Source organism: Danio aesculapii, chromosome 1 (genome assembly GCF_903798145.1).
Source record: "Danio aesculapii chromosome 1, fDanAes4.1, whole genome shotgun sequence".
NCBI lineage: Eukaryota > Metazoa > Chordata > Actinopteri > Cypriniformes > Danionidae > Danio > Danio aesculapii.
In genome coordinates, this window is record NC_079435.1 from 50,690,561 (window position 1) to 50,706,717 (window position 16,157).

The window sequence follows — 16,157 nt, forward strand, 5'->3', positions numbered from 1 at the left end:
ACCTATTTTACAAGACTCTTGTTTTGTGAATTGTAAAGATGTCTGTCGGTGCTCTAGAACTGCCGGTTTCAGACTGTTGAATAATATTTTTCTTGCAATTCATTGGAGCGATTGAATGCATCACAGTGGCATGAACCATTTTGGGGGGTTCAAATGTATATCTATAATGTACATTTTTGATTATTAATATTTAAGATATAAATCAGAGATCAGAGAAAGCTCTTTCTTTCTATTAAAGCATTAATTAGAGGGGTCAATCCCCCACAAAATTTGATTATTCTCTAAATAATAAGCTTATGGTAAATTTACCACTTGACCATTCTCATTCAATTGATTAAACATAAATTTTTGTTGTATTCTGTAAACCACTGATGACATTTTCAAAATAATATGATTATGTACAGCTTTTTTGTTGTTGTTTTTTAAAAATAAATTTTAAATACACTGTAAAAAAAAAAAGGTTGTGTTCCACAAAATCGATTTGTGTTGGGACAATATGAAGGAATTATGTAAGCTTATTATTATTATTTTTTTATACAAATGTAAGTGGATTGAACATAAAACAATTAAGTTGTCCCAAAAGATGGTCATCATTATCTTAAATCCTTGAAAGTTTTAAGTATTTAGATTTAAATGAAACCTATTAACATTTATATGCATTTATGAATGTATTATATCATCTTTGCTTCAAATTACAAAAAACGAATTACTGCTCTTGCAAGGTGTTTCTAATACAGCGCCTATGGGGCTGACTAGCCTGATCTCACGAGAAAACGTAAGTATTTTACGTTTTGTCAGTTTAGTGGCTAATTCGTATGAATTCGTACGAGTTAATTTGTACGAAATTGTACGATTTTAAAAAGGAGGCGTGGCACCTAACCCCACCCCTAAACCCAACCGTCATTGGGGAATGAGCAAATCGTACTAAATCGGATTAGTATTAGTAATTAGTAAATTAGATCGTACGAATTCATATGAATTAGCCACTAAATCAAAAAGTTACGAATTGCCGTGAGATTGTGTTGGGCTGACAGGGAATTTGACATTATTCTCTCTTCTGTCTGCCGTTATCAGTCTCACACATTTTTTTTCCTTTTTCTAAAAGTCTCAATAACACCATCATGGCATTTTTCTGTTATTATTTCAGCAAATATGATTGTAAAAAAATTATTTGTTGTACTCTTCCATTTACTGCGCTCTAAGTTTACCCAAATATGACACCTTCCGCTACTGAGAAACCCGGAAATGTGAAAAGGGTCTACTGTGTTGTTTCAGCTCATTTTTAAATACGTACTTTGAACAAACAGCAAACATAATTTTTTGAGTGTACCAATATTTCCGTTTCACAGAACAAATGAACAAATAAAATAATGTGTATTGTGTTATTTTGACCAATTTTGTATTAAGTAATCAGACCATTATAAATAAAACGAATGTAAAAATTTTTACTTAATCCTACACTTAATAAATCTTATCTAGAGAAACTGAATTATGTTCTCTTAATTTGTTTCCATAGCTATAATGCGCACTATATACAGTATATCACGAATAACACAATGTGCTACCACCAGCTTTCAATCCAATGCTTTTATTTTAACTGAAATACATGATTTCTCATTTCATTTATTTGTTTTTCTGATTGAGAAAATGAACATATTGCAATTGCCCCATCTCACCCTACTTATTATAATCTCTCGCAGTTATTTCATTCAGACTCATTTTTAATAACTTGATCCATTTCTCATTATTTACTAATGAACTGTTTACCCCCGGAGCTTTGTGATTCCCTCTTACCCATCCTAAATACATCTGTACTGTTGCAGCACAACTTTCTGATTCATGCGTCTTTTCTCTTCCCTTCTGTTTCTCTTGGCTTTTAGGTTATTTGAGACACTTCAGTCTCTGTTCTGGTCTGTTTTTGGCCTCTTGAATCTGTATGTCACCAATGTAAAGGCTCGGCACGAGTTCACAGAGTTTGTTGGAGCCACCATGTTCGGCACCTACAATGTCATTTCGCTGGTGGTTCTGCTCAACATGCTGATCGCAATGATGAACAACTCCTACCAGCTCATTGCTGTGAGTACTGATCCCAATAATGAAAATGGCAGACACACAGTTGAAATCAGAATTATTAGCCCCCCTGTGATTTGTTTTCTTTTTTAAATATTTCCCAAATTATGTTTAACAGAGCAAGGGATTTTTCACAGTATTTCCTGTAATATATTTTCTTCTGGAGAAAGTCTTATTTGTTTTATTTCAGCTAGAATAAAAGCATTGTTTTATATATTCTAAAGTCAATATTATTAGCCCCTTTTAAGCTATATATTTTTTGATTTGTCTAGAGAACAAACCATTGTTATACAATGACTTGCCTAATTACCCTAACCTGCCTAATTAACCTAGAAAAATATCTTGAAAGACATCTAGTAAAATATTATGTACTGTCATCATGTCAAAGATAAAATAAATCAGTTATTAGAAATGAGTTATTGAAACTGCTATGTTTAGAAATGTGTTGAAAAAATCTTATTTCCGTAAATAGAAATGGGGGAAAAATATACAGGGGGGCTAATAATTCTGATTTCAACTCCATGTGCACAAGTATAAAGATGATCGGTTAACAAATTGCATGCTGTTATCTATTGTATAACTTGTATAACTAGAATTTGAATGATTTTTGTGTTGTTCAAGGCTGCATTTATTTGATCAAAATCACTCTACTACTCCAGTCTTCAGTGTCACATGATCCTTAAGAAATCATCATAGTATGCTGAATTGGTCCTCAAGAAGCCTTTGCAGTGCTGAACATACAGTAGCAGCACTGCCTAAAATCTGTGTAGATATTGTTTATATATATATTTTTATCATTATTTTCTTGAGAATTAAAGTAAAAGCTGTTACTTTTGGTCAATTTAATGCATCCTGCTGAATAAAGTTATATATATTAACTGCTGGGCAAAAAATAAAATGCGATTATTGAATCCAAAATAAAAGTTTGTGTGTATATATACAGTGTATGTGTGTGTACTGTGTATATTTTGATGTATATGTAAATACACACATGCATGCATATATTTGAGATAATGTTTATTAATATTTAGATAATAAATATATATGTATATTATACCAGTTTTACTCTATATACATTTAAATATCTATGTAACAAAATAGTTTTGTAAAGTTTTGTTTCTATGTATGTGTGTATTACATATAATATATATAACACACATATACAGTTGAAGTCAGAATTAGCCCCCCTCTTTGATTTTCTTTTTTCTTTTTTAAATATTTCCCAAATTATGTTTAACAGAGCCTTTTCAGCTAGAATAAAATCAGTTTTATTATTATTTTTAAACATTTTAAGGTCAAAATTATTAGCCCCTTTAAGCTATTTTTTTTTTCGATAGTCTACAGAACAAACCATCATTATACAATAACTTGCCTAATTACCCTAACCTGCCTAGTTAACCTAATTAACCTAGTTAAGCCTTTAAATGTATAGAAGTGTCTTGAAAAATATCTAGTCAAATATTATTTACTGTTATCATGGCAAAGATAAAATAAATCAGTTATTAGAGATGAGTTATTAAAACTATTATGTTTAGAAATGTGTTGGAAAAAACTTCAACTGTATTAGGTTTTAATCTTTTTTTATATTGCATTGTTACATTTGGTCAACTTAATGCATTAAATAGCTTCATCTCTCTAAGTAAATTTTTTTTTTTTTACAGGAGCTTCAATAAGGGCCAATTTTACTTTTTTCTTTTCTTTTTTATCTGTAATAAACTTCTCATATGCCACTGTTAGTATGACTTCTAATGCCAACTACAACAATTTGTACAACTTATAAACTTATATGACTTTTTAAAATGTATTTTTGTTACACATGTATGTATTTACCCATTTACTGTTTACAGATACAGTCCTGACAACTCCTAAAACTATTTTGCAATAAGCAATTTGGTTAGAGTAGCTGCTCACCGAAGCATAGGGCAATTCCTTTAAGAGTTAACAGTTAAGCCACTGATATCTTTTGGGTGACATTAGTTTTTCAAGCACTTTAAAAGCAAAAGTGACTGCCGTTAACCATAACTATTCATTCATTCATTTTCCTTCGGCTTAGTCCCTTTATTTTAACCCTAAATATGCAAGACAACTTCTCTCTCTGAAAGAGTGGAAGCACAAATGCACATTTGAACATTCCATTGTGATCATATTGTCAAGGCTTAATCTACAGCTGACTATAATGAGATCTTGATTTTTAATGATTATCATACTTTAATCACACGCTATCATTGTTGTATATAATATTATATATAATATCATTATTGTACTTAAGGATACACCCTATTCAGATATATCATTAATAAATCTTTCATCACTGTGTCGCAGGATCATGCTGACATCGAGTGGAAATTTGCTCGGACCAAGCTGTGGATGAGTTATTTCGATGAGGGAGGAACGCTCCCTCCACCGTTCAACATCATCCCCAGTCCCAAGTCATTCTGGTACCTGTGCCGATGGGTTCACGGGCGGCTCTGCGGGTCGGAGACTGCACCACCTGAAGAAGACACACATAAACATGAAAACCTGAAGGAGTTCACGGTAAAGAAAGAAGCCCGCATCCATCTGAACATTCTGGCTGTGATTTTTTTTTTTTTTTTTTTTTTTCATCTGAATCTGATCAAGTGGTTCTGGTTCAAAATGACACTTTAAGCACAATGCAGCTGGCTCATTGTGTAACCAATTACCCATTACAATGACTAACAGCACAGGCACACACATATATCAGCACATCAAATGCTAAAACGGCTCATTTACATTTTTATTGCTTTTGAACTGTTGGTTTTTGACTCATAGTGGGATGCAGTAATTGTATTTAGACTGGTATCATCATGCACTGCCTTCAGGTATCATTGGGTAAAAGAAATATAAACAAAAACCTTTGACTTTAACCAAGACAATGACTTTAAAAATGGAGCATATTCAAATAACATCTGATCAGATACTTCTACCGATGTGGCTCTCCAATTGGAGTCAGAACAGCAACATCAGTGTGTGGTTTGTCAACAACATCATACAACTTAAAGGGATAGTTCACCCAAAAATCATTTACTTATACTCCTCTTGTTCTAAACCTTTATGAGTTTTCTTCTTCTGTAGAACACAAAGGAAGATATTTTGAAAAATGCTGGTTGCTGTGACCCATTGTTAGTATTTTCATTCCTACTATGGAAGTTAATATGTCGCAGCAACTAGCTTTCTCCCGGATATCTTCTTTTGTGTTCAACAGAAGAAAGAAACTTGTAAAGGTTTAAAACCACATGAGGGAGAATAAATGATGAAGAAATTAAAATTTTGGGGTGAATTAACAGTTTAAACATACCGTTAGGTCCATAAATATTGGGACATCAATGCAATTCTAACATTTTTGTCTCTATACACCAACACAATGGATTTAAAATAAACTCTAGATCTTTTATAAGCTCATTGTAATTGGGATAATAAGGGAATAACACACACCTGGCCATGGAACAGCTTAGAAGCCAATTGTTCAATTACTTTTGGTCCCTTAACAAGTGAGAAGCGTATATGCAAACTGTTGTAATTCCTACAGTGTTCACCTGATTTGGATGTAAATAATCTCAAATTAAAGCTGACAGTCTTCAGTTAAAGCTTGTTTTATTTTAAATCCATTGTGTTAGTGTAAAGAGCCAAAAATGTTAGATTTGTGTCAATGTCCAAATATTTATGCACCTAACCATATATGCACAATTGCACACATACAGTAATTGGGTTTACGATGCATAATATGACCATGGAGTTGCAATTTACACTAATATTTAACGGAGAGTATAGCATACACAAACATTCCACCAAGGTTTTGGGTCCGTTAGACTCTTTTGCCAACTAGTGCTGCATAACTTGATGAAAATACAAGTTAAACTGTGAGAATATTAATGATTTCTGTTTTAATACATTTGAAAATTCCTTCATTAATATTCTTGTCGGCTAAGTCCCTTTATTAATCAGGGGTCGCCACAGCAGAATGGACCGCCAACTTATCCAGCATGCGCTTTATGCAGTGGATGTCCTTCCAGCTGCAAACCATCACTGGGAAACACTCACACATTCCCATTCACACACATACACTACTGGACTGTGGGGGAAACCGGAGCACCTGGAGGAAACCCACACGAAGACGGGGAGAACATGCAAACTCCACACAAAAATGCCAACTAGCCCAGCCGAGGGTCGAACCAGCGACCTTCTTGCTTTGAAGCGACAGCGCTACCCATTGCACCACCATGTCGCCCGTTTATTTGAAAATATTCCTGTGATGGCAAAACTGGCATGAGTGGCAATCCTACTATGGAAAAGGCATGAATAGTAATTAGGTTAGATAACCAAAAAGGTTACCTAGCAACATTTGCATGACCTGATTAATATTCATGAGAAAGGTTTTTGCCATTACTTTGACATTACAACCAGCGTGTCAAACCCACCCTCCCACCAAAACTTGATCTACCACTTTCATTCAGACCGGTCTGAGCGTTAGCAAATTTCATTTCAGTTAAATCAGTGAGGTGAAATTTCATATGAATTAATTAAAGTTCTATGAAGGGAGATTCTTTTATTCAACAAGTTTATACTTCTCCTTTGATGATGTAATGAATTGTAACATGGCCTGAGTCTGTCTGGAGTTTAACCTCCTGTGTTGCCATGCAACCCCCCCTTTAAACACCTGGGACTCTCATCATCTGTGTTTCGAATATAACCTCGCTTGTTCCACCTGACGCACTTTTATTACAAATCCATCTCTCTACACAGCCTTTATTGGTCTGCATCAATAGGGATGTTCATGTACTCCCCTCTCTTTCTCAAACTGTCATTCACACACACATACGCACACAACCAAAGCACACTCACTCAAAACTCTCTCCCACATGTTTGCTGGCATTGCTGTGCTGGGATCAAACCTTGATCATTATATAAAGCTGCCTACATGTAGAGCTAAGAGGAGAGCAGCTCTCCTGCAATATCTGACAAGAATACTAAAGATCTCTCATGGCTCATACTGTAAAATTACAGTCCTGGACACATTATAGGTACACCTGTTCATTGGAAATATATAAACAGCCAATGATATGGCAGCAATGATGATCTTCTGCAATTCAAACTGAGAATCAGAATGGGGAAGAAAGGGTTATTGCTGCCAGACAGCTGGTCTGAGTGTTTCAAAACACAGATCTACTGGGAATTTTCACGCGCATCAATCTCTAGGGTTTTAAAAAGAGAAAATATCCAGTGAGCAACAGCTCTGTGTGCAGAATGTTCTTCTTGTTACTAGAAGTCAGTGACTAGATTGTTAGATGGTTCTGATGGCAAATCATTCAGATAACCACTTATTATAACCGAAGCCTGCAAAAGAGCATCTCTCTTTTATTTGACACACAACATGTCAAATATAAAAGATGAGCTACAGCATCAGAAGAAGTGCAAAGTAACTGATGAGGCAGCCTGATCTCACGAGGAAACATAACTATTTTATGTTTTGTCAGTTTAGTGGATCATTTGTACGAGTTCAGTCATACGAAAATGTGTGATTTTACAAAAAGGAAGCATGGCACACAACCCGACCCCTAAACCCAGTCGTCATTGGGGGATAAGCAAATCAAACTACATTGTACGAATGAGATCGTACAAATTCATACGAATTAGCCACAAAATCAAAAAGTTACGAATCGGCATGAGATTGTGTTGGATGAGGCTACAATTCACACAAGCTCAAGAAAATTGGACAACATAAGACTGGAAAAAGGTTTGATGAGTCTATCTATAGCAAAACAACACATCACAAAGCTCAGATCATCTCAGACTAATTTCTTGAACATGACAGTGAGTTCACTGTACTCAAATGGTCTTCAAAGTCACCAGATCCAAATCCAATAAAGCACAGTTTCTGGAATTGGAGATTTGCATGGAGGATGTGCTGCTGACAAGTCTGATGTAATTTTTGTAATATATGAGGAATGTTTCCAGCACGTTGTTAAATCTACAGTATGCCATGATCAATTAAGGTAGTTCTGAAGGCAAAAGTGGGTCCAACCCAGCACTAGCGCACTGTAATAAATATCCGTAAATTAGCAGTTTTCCATATTTTATGATTCATGATTTTATTTTTCCCCTTTTATTTATGCTTTTGAATTGCATTATTGGACCTTAATCTTTTTGTCCAACAACTTTTAACTTTGAAAAGTTCAAAATAGTTAACAGTTTTAATAGTTTAAAGTGATATATTGTCTGAGGTGGTGTTGTATATTACAATAATAAACTGCCAGTACATTTTATGTTGTTTTACAGTTTTATTTCTCTTTACTAAACTACTTAAATCTCAATAAACGTCACTTTGTTAAATTGTACAGTTGAATTTTTAACATAAAATGTCGACAGAGCAGAGATCAACATCCCATAATGCAATTCATAAATGTAAATAAACAGAAAACGCTTGTGAATCACAAAATATGGAAACTGTTAAATAACTAGTTTGTTTTTACAGTGCAGGCTGTACTTAATAAAGTGGCCAGTAAGAGTATATTATACACAAGTGCACATCAGATTTCATCTTTAGATTGTGCACGTCAACATTTCAATCGGAAGTATCTGCTGGACTAATACATCTCAATACAATAGAAAATAGCATTCCCACATGCATGGGAATTTGCATTGAAATAGCTTTGGGCTTGAAATAGCTATTGTAATTGATATCCTCATTGTGGGAAAGCGTCGATATAAATCCAAGAGTGTTTCTTCATTTCCATGAAATTAGCTGCCAATTGACAATGAGAATTTTGTTGGAGAAACGTCAAGCAGCCTGAATGTCCAAACGCCAGTTCAACAGCATCGATAGATTCAACAAGTTTCTTCAACCGACAGTCAAGACATTTAAGTTATTAATGACAATGAAACAGTAAGAAATATAAATAAATATTTGCTTCAATCAAACTGAAACAAATATATCACAATTTCTACAAAATATTACAACACTATGTAATTAGTACTGCTGAAGCAAATTTACATTTTTTATTCTACATCGTTTCAACCTCAATTTTGAGTCATTTTTAGTTATTCTGCAATTTAACTACAATAATGACACATGGGAACTACTGGGTGACAAAGAAGTCATTCTTAATTCTACACTAAATGATAACATTTACTTTTTAAATGAAAAAAAAATCTATTATACTACTTCCCAGTACTGGGTTGTGGCTGGAAGCACATCCGCTGTGTAAAACATATGCCAGAATAGTTGGCGGTTCATTCCGCTGTGGCGACCCCTGATAAATAAGGGACTAAGCCGAAGGAAATTGAATTAAAAATTGAATGTATTATACTAAATTCATTCAAACTTTAGTGCCCTGTTGAAATGTCAGTTGTACAATCAGAAATAGGGAAGCAGCACACAAATGACACAGTTTCTTGTGGATGACCTTGGACTTTAATTGAATAATTATCCAACAATCAAACAAAAAGTGTCATGTATTTAATTAAGTTAAGGAGCTCAGTTCCCCTGCATAATTACAGTGTAAATACTTGTTTCTCCTTTCAGGAAAAGCATGCGGACAGGCTTATACAGAATCAGCATTATCAGGTATGCCAGCAGATAAAGCTCTGCAATCACACACACACGCGAGAATACAAACAATGTGCATGTAATTGCATTACAGCGCTTCGCCTCTGGCTTTGTTTCCTCCATCTCTGCTTTTCCTTGCACCGTCACACCAAGGATTCAGCTGTACATTTCCAGATTAACAAGATTAGGGAGTTCTGTCTGATTGCTTGCGTTCTCTCCTTCTCCTTCAACCCCTCAGGAGGTCATCCGGAGTCTAGTGAAGCGGTACGTGGCTTCGATGATCCGCAGTGCCAAGACGAGCGAAGGGCTGACGGAGGAAAATTTTAAGGTGCTTCTGAAACTGACTGCTCTCATTATCTTGCATATCAAAATGCATGCTTGCTCAGAGAAATAGATGCAAAAAGAATGACCCAGTGTTTCCACACAGTCTGTATTATTTAGTTCTCATCGATTAAACAGTCCAAAACTAAACTGTTTATTTAATTTAATTCTAAATCTCTTAATCATTACACTTATTTATTTATTATTTACTTATTTACCATGGACAATGTTCATTCATCAACAGTAAAAACTAAATAAGACAGTTAGCCACAAGGACTAATTTTCATCTGTTGCCATCAATCCCATTTGTAAGAGCAACAAATAATTTGACTTGTTGATCATTTGGTGATCAAAGTGGCAGAAGGTAGATTTTTCAGAAGAATCATCGGTTGAACTGCATCCCAATCATCACAAATACTGCAGAACATTTACTGGAACCCGCATTGACCCTAGATTCTCTTAGAAATTAGTCAAATTTGGTGACGTAAAACTCATGGTTCGGGGTTACATTCAGTATGTGCATGCAAGAGATCTGCAGAGTGACTGGCAACATCAACAGAGTGAGGTATCAAGACATTTGTGCTGCTAAAAAATACATAAAATGTAATCTAAAAATAATTTGTAAACAAAACAATTACACTTAAGGGCATATGGCAATGAGTACAAACCAGAGTTGTGCAGATGTAAAACAGTATATAGTGCAAAATGGCTTGTAAACATGATCATTATGATAACCGTTCACCGGAAGTTTATCAGTATAGGAAGAAACACTAGCTCTGCATAAACCCTATTCCCACAACCATTGTCCAAAATGCGGACTTTGTGTGTTGGCTGGATTTTAATCTTAATTAATAAATATTCAGTTTATTCTACTGGAGTTATCATAAAATTAGTTTTGTAGTTGGAAACTGAAAGTGTTTTATTTATTATTAAATAAATTATTAAATTTGTGTTTTATTTATAAATCCATTATATATACACACACGTTATAAAAATGCTGGGTTCCACACAATTTCATCAAGTTGTCCCAACACAAATCGCTTAAGTTAACTTTAACAAAAACAAATTTAAGTAGGTTGAACAAAAAAACTATTGAGTTGTCCCAAAAAAACCTCAAGAATTGTGTTGATTGAGCTCATTTTGAATATGTAGTGTGAACAAGCAACAAAAACTTTTTGAGTGCACACACACACACACATATACACTGTTCATCTTTTCTGAATGCGTTTCATAATTCTGTGCTATCGTTCTACTGTAGGAGCTGAAACAGGACATTTCCAGCTTCCGCTACGAGGTTTTAGACCTTCTTGGCAACCGAAAGCCTCCCCGGCGGAACTATTCATCCAGCAGCGAGGCCACACTTCGAGACGAGGTCAGCGACGACGGCGAAGCCTGTCATCACAGTGACGGAAGCAGCATCGGAGCCAAGGGCGTCTCTTTCAAAACTATTACACCTTCGGATCCATCGTACGGGGTCTCTGCCCTCTTCCACTCCATCTCCGGAATGGAGGCCGCTGCGACGACGAGGGAGGGTAAACCAAAGATCAACGGACTGAGGAAGAACCCCTCGCCCTCCTCTTCCCTCTCATCAGTGGCTCCAGCGAGAGCTCCAGCACTTTCACGGACTTGGAGGCGATTTTCCCGCTTCTCGAGCTCCAAGAAGAACTCCTTCAGACGGCTCGGACTGCTGTTCTCCCGCATGGGCAGCCACCTCCCGCAGCCCACAGGCGTTACTGCTGCAACCTACACTATCTCAGATGGTTTGCTTCACCCGCCTGGGGCTTGGAATGACTTGGGCTTCACCAGGGGCGACGGTCCTGTCACCAGAAGTGAGACCAACCTTAATCAGGTGGCCACTTTAAATGAGGGCGACAGAGTTGGGATGTCGACCAACGGACAGAGAGCTAACGGGAGAGATGTTTTACTGACATTAGGACCTCTGTCGCCACCTTCTTCCCTGCACTGTGCTTCCAGTTTCTCCGCCTCCAGCTCCCGCCTCCTGGACTCAAACGAGGACGTGTTCCAGGGATTGGTCGGGCCCTGCAGTGGACAAACGCCACACTCCTCCTCCTGCTGGGTTACGGAACAGGACGATTCGGTGACCACGCAGCTATAGTATTGCTAGTCTGTACTGTACAGCACTTTGATAATAACAATAATCATCGATGATATCAATAACTATTACCTTAACGACAACCGATCCTTCTGTTTGTTTGGTTTCTTTCATTTGCTGCTGCAATATTTGTCATTTCTCTCTGAGGTTTAACCAAATCGAAAGTCATTTGTGAGACAGATGGGATGAGTAAATGAAACGATGGACGACGAGAGATTCAGAAGGGACAGAAAAGTGCCACGATCAGCATAGCAGGAGAACACAGGCCAGGCTGCATCTTTGTCTTCATTACATAACATCTTTCAGACCAGTAGATTGTTTGTTTTATTCCAAAACAGGGACTTCATTTGATTTGCGTCAAAGAGTACAACTCTCCTCTTATTAATGCACATGTTTCTCTGTGCCATCTGTCAAAATAGATTGAAAAGTTCACTCCATTGTGGCTTTATCTGTAGCTGTTTAAAATGACTCCCTCACTGACCACCAGACTACCCCTGACTGCCCACATTTTGTTGGAATACCACAAATATGCTAATTTAGGGCTTTTCTAGATCAGCATTTGTAGGATGGTGTTATTATAAAAACCTGGCAACCAGGTTAGTGCAGTAGCCTCATTTCTGCTCTAACTGATTAATTATATTTTTAATTAAAGGGCACCTATGATAAAAATCTTCTTTTGTAAGCTGTTTGGAAGAATTTGTGTGTAGGTATAGTTTGTCCACAGTCATATTGGGGTGATATAAAGACAGTATGTCTCTTTTCTTATATTTCCTGAAGTTAAAATAGGATCCAAGTCCATCCCATTTTGAGGCCGACCGCAACGTGATGTACACTCTCAGAAATAAAGGTACAAGAGCTGTCACTGGGGTGGTACACTGTCCATATTAATACCTCAAGGGTACATATTAGTATCAAAAAAGTACAAAAGTGGTACTCTTAAAATTTGTAGGTACTAATATATACTTCTGAGGTACCAATATGGACCCTTCAAGCACAAATGTGTACCTTTTGAAAAGGTACCACCCCAGTGTCAGCTTGCGTACCTTTTTTTCCGAGAGTGTCGGAGTGCGGTTTCCTCACCCACCGAATTGATTGACAGCAGTGTTTTAACATGTATTCGTAGTAACATGTATAATCATATCAATAAGACATGACATGCGCAAAGCAACTGGGATTAAAAGATCTGTTCAGCGCTCTGTGATCATCAGTTATCATCAAATGTGATCAAGAGTGAGTTTTACAAGTTTAAAACGTTTTTAAAACAGTGCATGTGTGTAATAAAGACAGTAAAATCACTGTAAATCATCATCACAGCCACATAGGGTCAGTACAATTATGAAAGAAGATGCTTTAATTCCAGTTTGTGGACGTTAAATCAGGTTTATTTTGTACATTTACATAACAGATATCCATACAGCAGTGGATATTAATGTGTATCCTGTCACATTTGCTGTGCAAAAACAGTGCAAAGTGAAACGCATGCGCTGTTTGTGCGTGAACTTTGTAACAACATTGTGTGTGACTCATTGCTGCAGAAAGACTTGAATTAACTCCACAACAAATACATCAAATAATCATTGGGAAAGTTCTTACTGTAGTATTTCTCACAAACAACACATGAGATCTGCTTCCTTCATGTTTGTCACTCTGATGTTTGTTTATCTGACACAGCCGAGGCGGAGATTGAGGCACACTCTGACAGGCACGTGGAAACGGTGGGCAGGAAGAACTAGCATTAAAGGCACAGGCAACAAAAACAGCTACATAGTGTTTAGAGCAGAAAATACCAACATAGTGAAATGTATAATAAATAATCTGATGGGGGCTTTGATACTTTGAAACTTCTGAAACTTTACAGACACATTCTGGAGACAAAAGACTTATCTTAAGTCTCGAAAAAGGGGTAAAATTGGTGCCCTTTAAATCTCATGATACATACTTTATTTAACAGTTAGAGCAGAAATTAAGGCTCTGTCAGGAAAGTGTAGTTGTAATGCTTGGGGAAGAGAAAATGGTTTTCAATTCAGATGTCTAATGTGCTTACTTGTAGAATGAGACTCGCTGCTGCTTTTTATGCAACACATTTCCTGGTTTGAATTATGATATCACTTGGTGCATTGGTCGATTTGAGTTGTGATGCTTTCTAACATCAATCAAGTTCATTTACAGACTAAACTAACCAAACGAATGAAAAAAATGCACCAGGTTCTGCAACAAACTGTCCAATTGAGCCAAGTGTGAAAGTGCCCTTAAAGGAATAGTTCACCCAAAAATCCTTATTGACAGACCCTTGTCTAATAAAGGATTTCGTTCATAACTAAAAAGCAGATATTTTTAAAAGTATTTGTAACAAAATGGCTTAATTTTATTCAATCTAAAATAAAAACGACCTTGCTCTGTTAGATGTCACTTGGGAAATATTTGAAAAGAAATTTCATTGGGGGCTAATAATTTAGCCCTCAGCTTTCTATAAAGTACATTTATTACACTTGTGTTTTATTATCTTTGCAAATAATTGCAGAAAACTGCTTTAGTGGGGGTGGCATGGTGGCTCAGTGGTTAGAAGTCACCTCACAGCAAGAAAGTCGCTGGTTCGAGTCCCAGCTGGGCCAGTTGGCATTTCTGTGTGGAGTTTGCATGTTCCCCCCATGTTTACGTGGGTTTCCTCCGGGTGCTCCGGTTTTCACCACAAATCCAAAGACAAGCGCTATAGATGAATTGGGTAAGCTAAATTGTTCTTAGTGTATGTGTGTGAATGAGAGTGTATGGGTGTTTCCCAGTGATGGGTTGCAGCTGGAAGGGCGTAAAACGTGCTGGATATGTTGGTGATTCATTCCGCTGTGGTGACTCCTGATGAATAAAGGGACTAAGCCGAAATAAAATGACTCAATAAATGTTTTAGGGGGGGTGGCACGGTGGTTCAGCGGTTAGCAGTCGCCTCACAGCAATAAGGTCGCTGAATTCGAGTACAGGCTGGGTCAGTTGACTGTGTGGAGTTTGCATGTTCTCCCCGTGTTCGCATGGGTTTCCTCCGGGTTCTCCGGTTTCCCCCACAGTCCCCCTATAGGTGAATCGGGTAGAAGAGTGTATGGGTGTTTCTCAGTACTGGGTTGCAGCTGGAAGGGCATTCGCTGCATAAAACATATGCCAGAATAGTTGGCGGTTCATTTCGCTGTGGCGATCCCTGATAAATAAGGGACTAACCTGAAGGAAAATGAATGAACAAATGGTTTAGTGCGTGTTGTTAATATAACACTTGCTGGCAAATTGAACATCTTTCTTACTTCTGAACAACACAATTAATCTCAAAATATATTTTTTTTGTTTACGAAAAACTTAGAATCGCTGTTGTGGATTTTTTATTTATTTTGCTATTGTGGCGAATAGAAATGCAAAAAAAAAAAAAAAAAGTTTTAGAAATAACCATTCTACCCTATTCAGAAGGTAATATTTTCCCAAAGAGATGCATGGCATTTTCTCTGTATACAGGGGGTAGTTGTTGATTTTATTACCAGCTGAATCTAGGATGTTGGTGTATTCCTCTCATCACCTGCGTAAAATTCCCCAGCCGAATTACACGACAAACACCAAGGTCATGTGGTGATTTAATGTCCGTCCCAATCTGAAAAAAGCAGATCAATCCAAAAGTCATTTTGTAAATCATTTTTAACAACTTATGCTTCTGATAAATGTGAAAAGCCAAGAAATTAGCAGAGAGTAACAGTACATTTTTGGGTGAACTATGCCTTTATTTAAAATGAACATAAAAATGTCTATTTATTTCCTTAATACATATTCCTGATATGTATTAGGATTCATCAGTGAATGTTATTTCATAAATGTCTTCATCAACATTCCCTGTATTTAAAATGACTGATATTATTGGACAAAGTCACATTGATAGTGCAGGCGATTAATATTAGCCTTTTTAACATCTTATTATGAATGTTATGTAAATTTAACGTTCATTTAAAAGGTTATAGCAATGAATTCCAAGAAAGAACTGACAAATTAGCAAGTTTTGTAATGCAAAACTTGGCCTTTATGGACAAAAAGCACCACCCTGCTCTGACACTGCGCAAGTGTTTC

The 16,157-nt window shown here is 36.5% G+C and overlaps 1 protein-coding gene across 1 annotated transcript in view; it reads left to right on the plus strand.

Moving 5' to 3' along the window:
- trpc5a (transient receptor potential cation channel, subfamily C, member 5a) overlaps nt 1-12,651 on the plus strand; it is a 134,392-nt gene extending 121,741 nt beyond the window's left edge. The window contains exons 7-11 of the mRNA XM_056462107.1: nt 1,881-2,076; nt 4,393-4,605; nt 9,611-9,652; nt 9,873-9,962; nt 11,214-12,651. Of these exons, the coding sequence (XP_056318082.1) occupies nt 1,881-2,076; nt 4,393-4,605; nt 9,611-9,652; nt 9,873-9,962; nt 11,214-12,071 (1,399 nt within the window). The 3' untranslated portion in view covers nt 12,072-12,651. The remainder of the gene's footprint in view (nt 1-1,880; nt 2,077-4,392; nt 4,606-9,610; nt 9,653-9,872; nt 9,963-11,213) is intronic.
- Nucleotides 12,652-16,157: the final 3,506 nt, after the last annotated feature.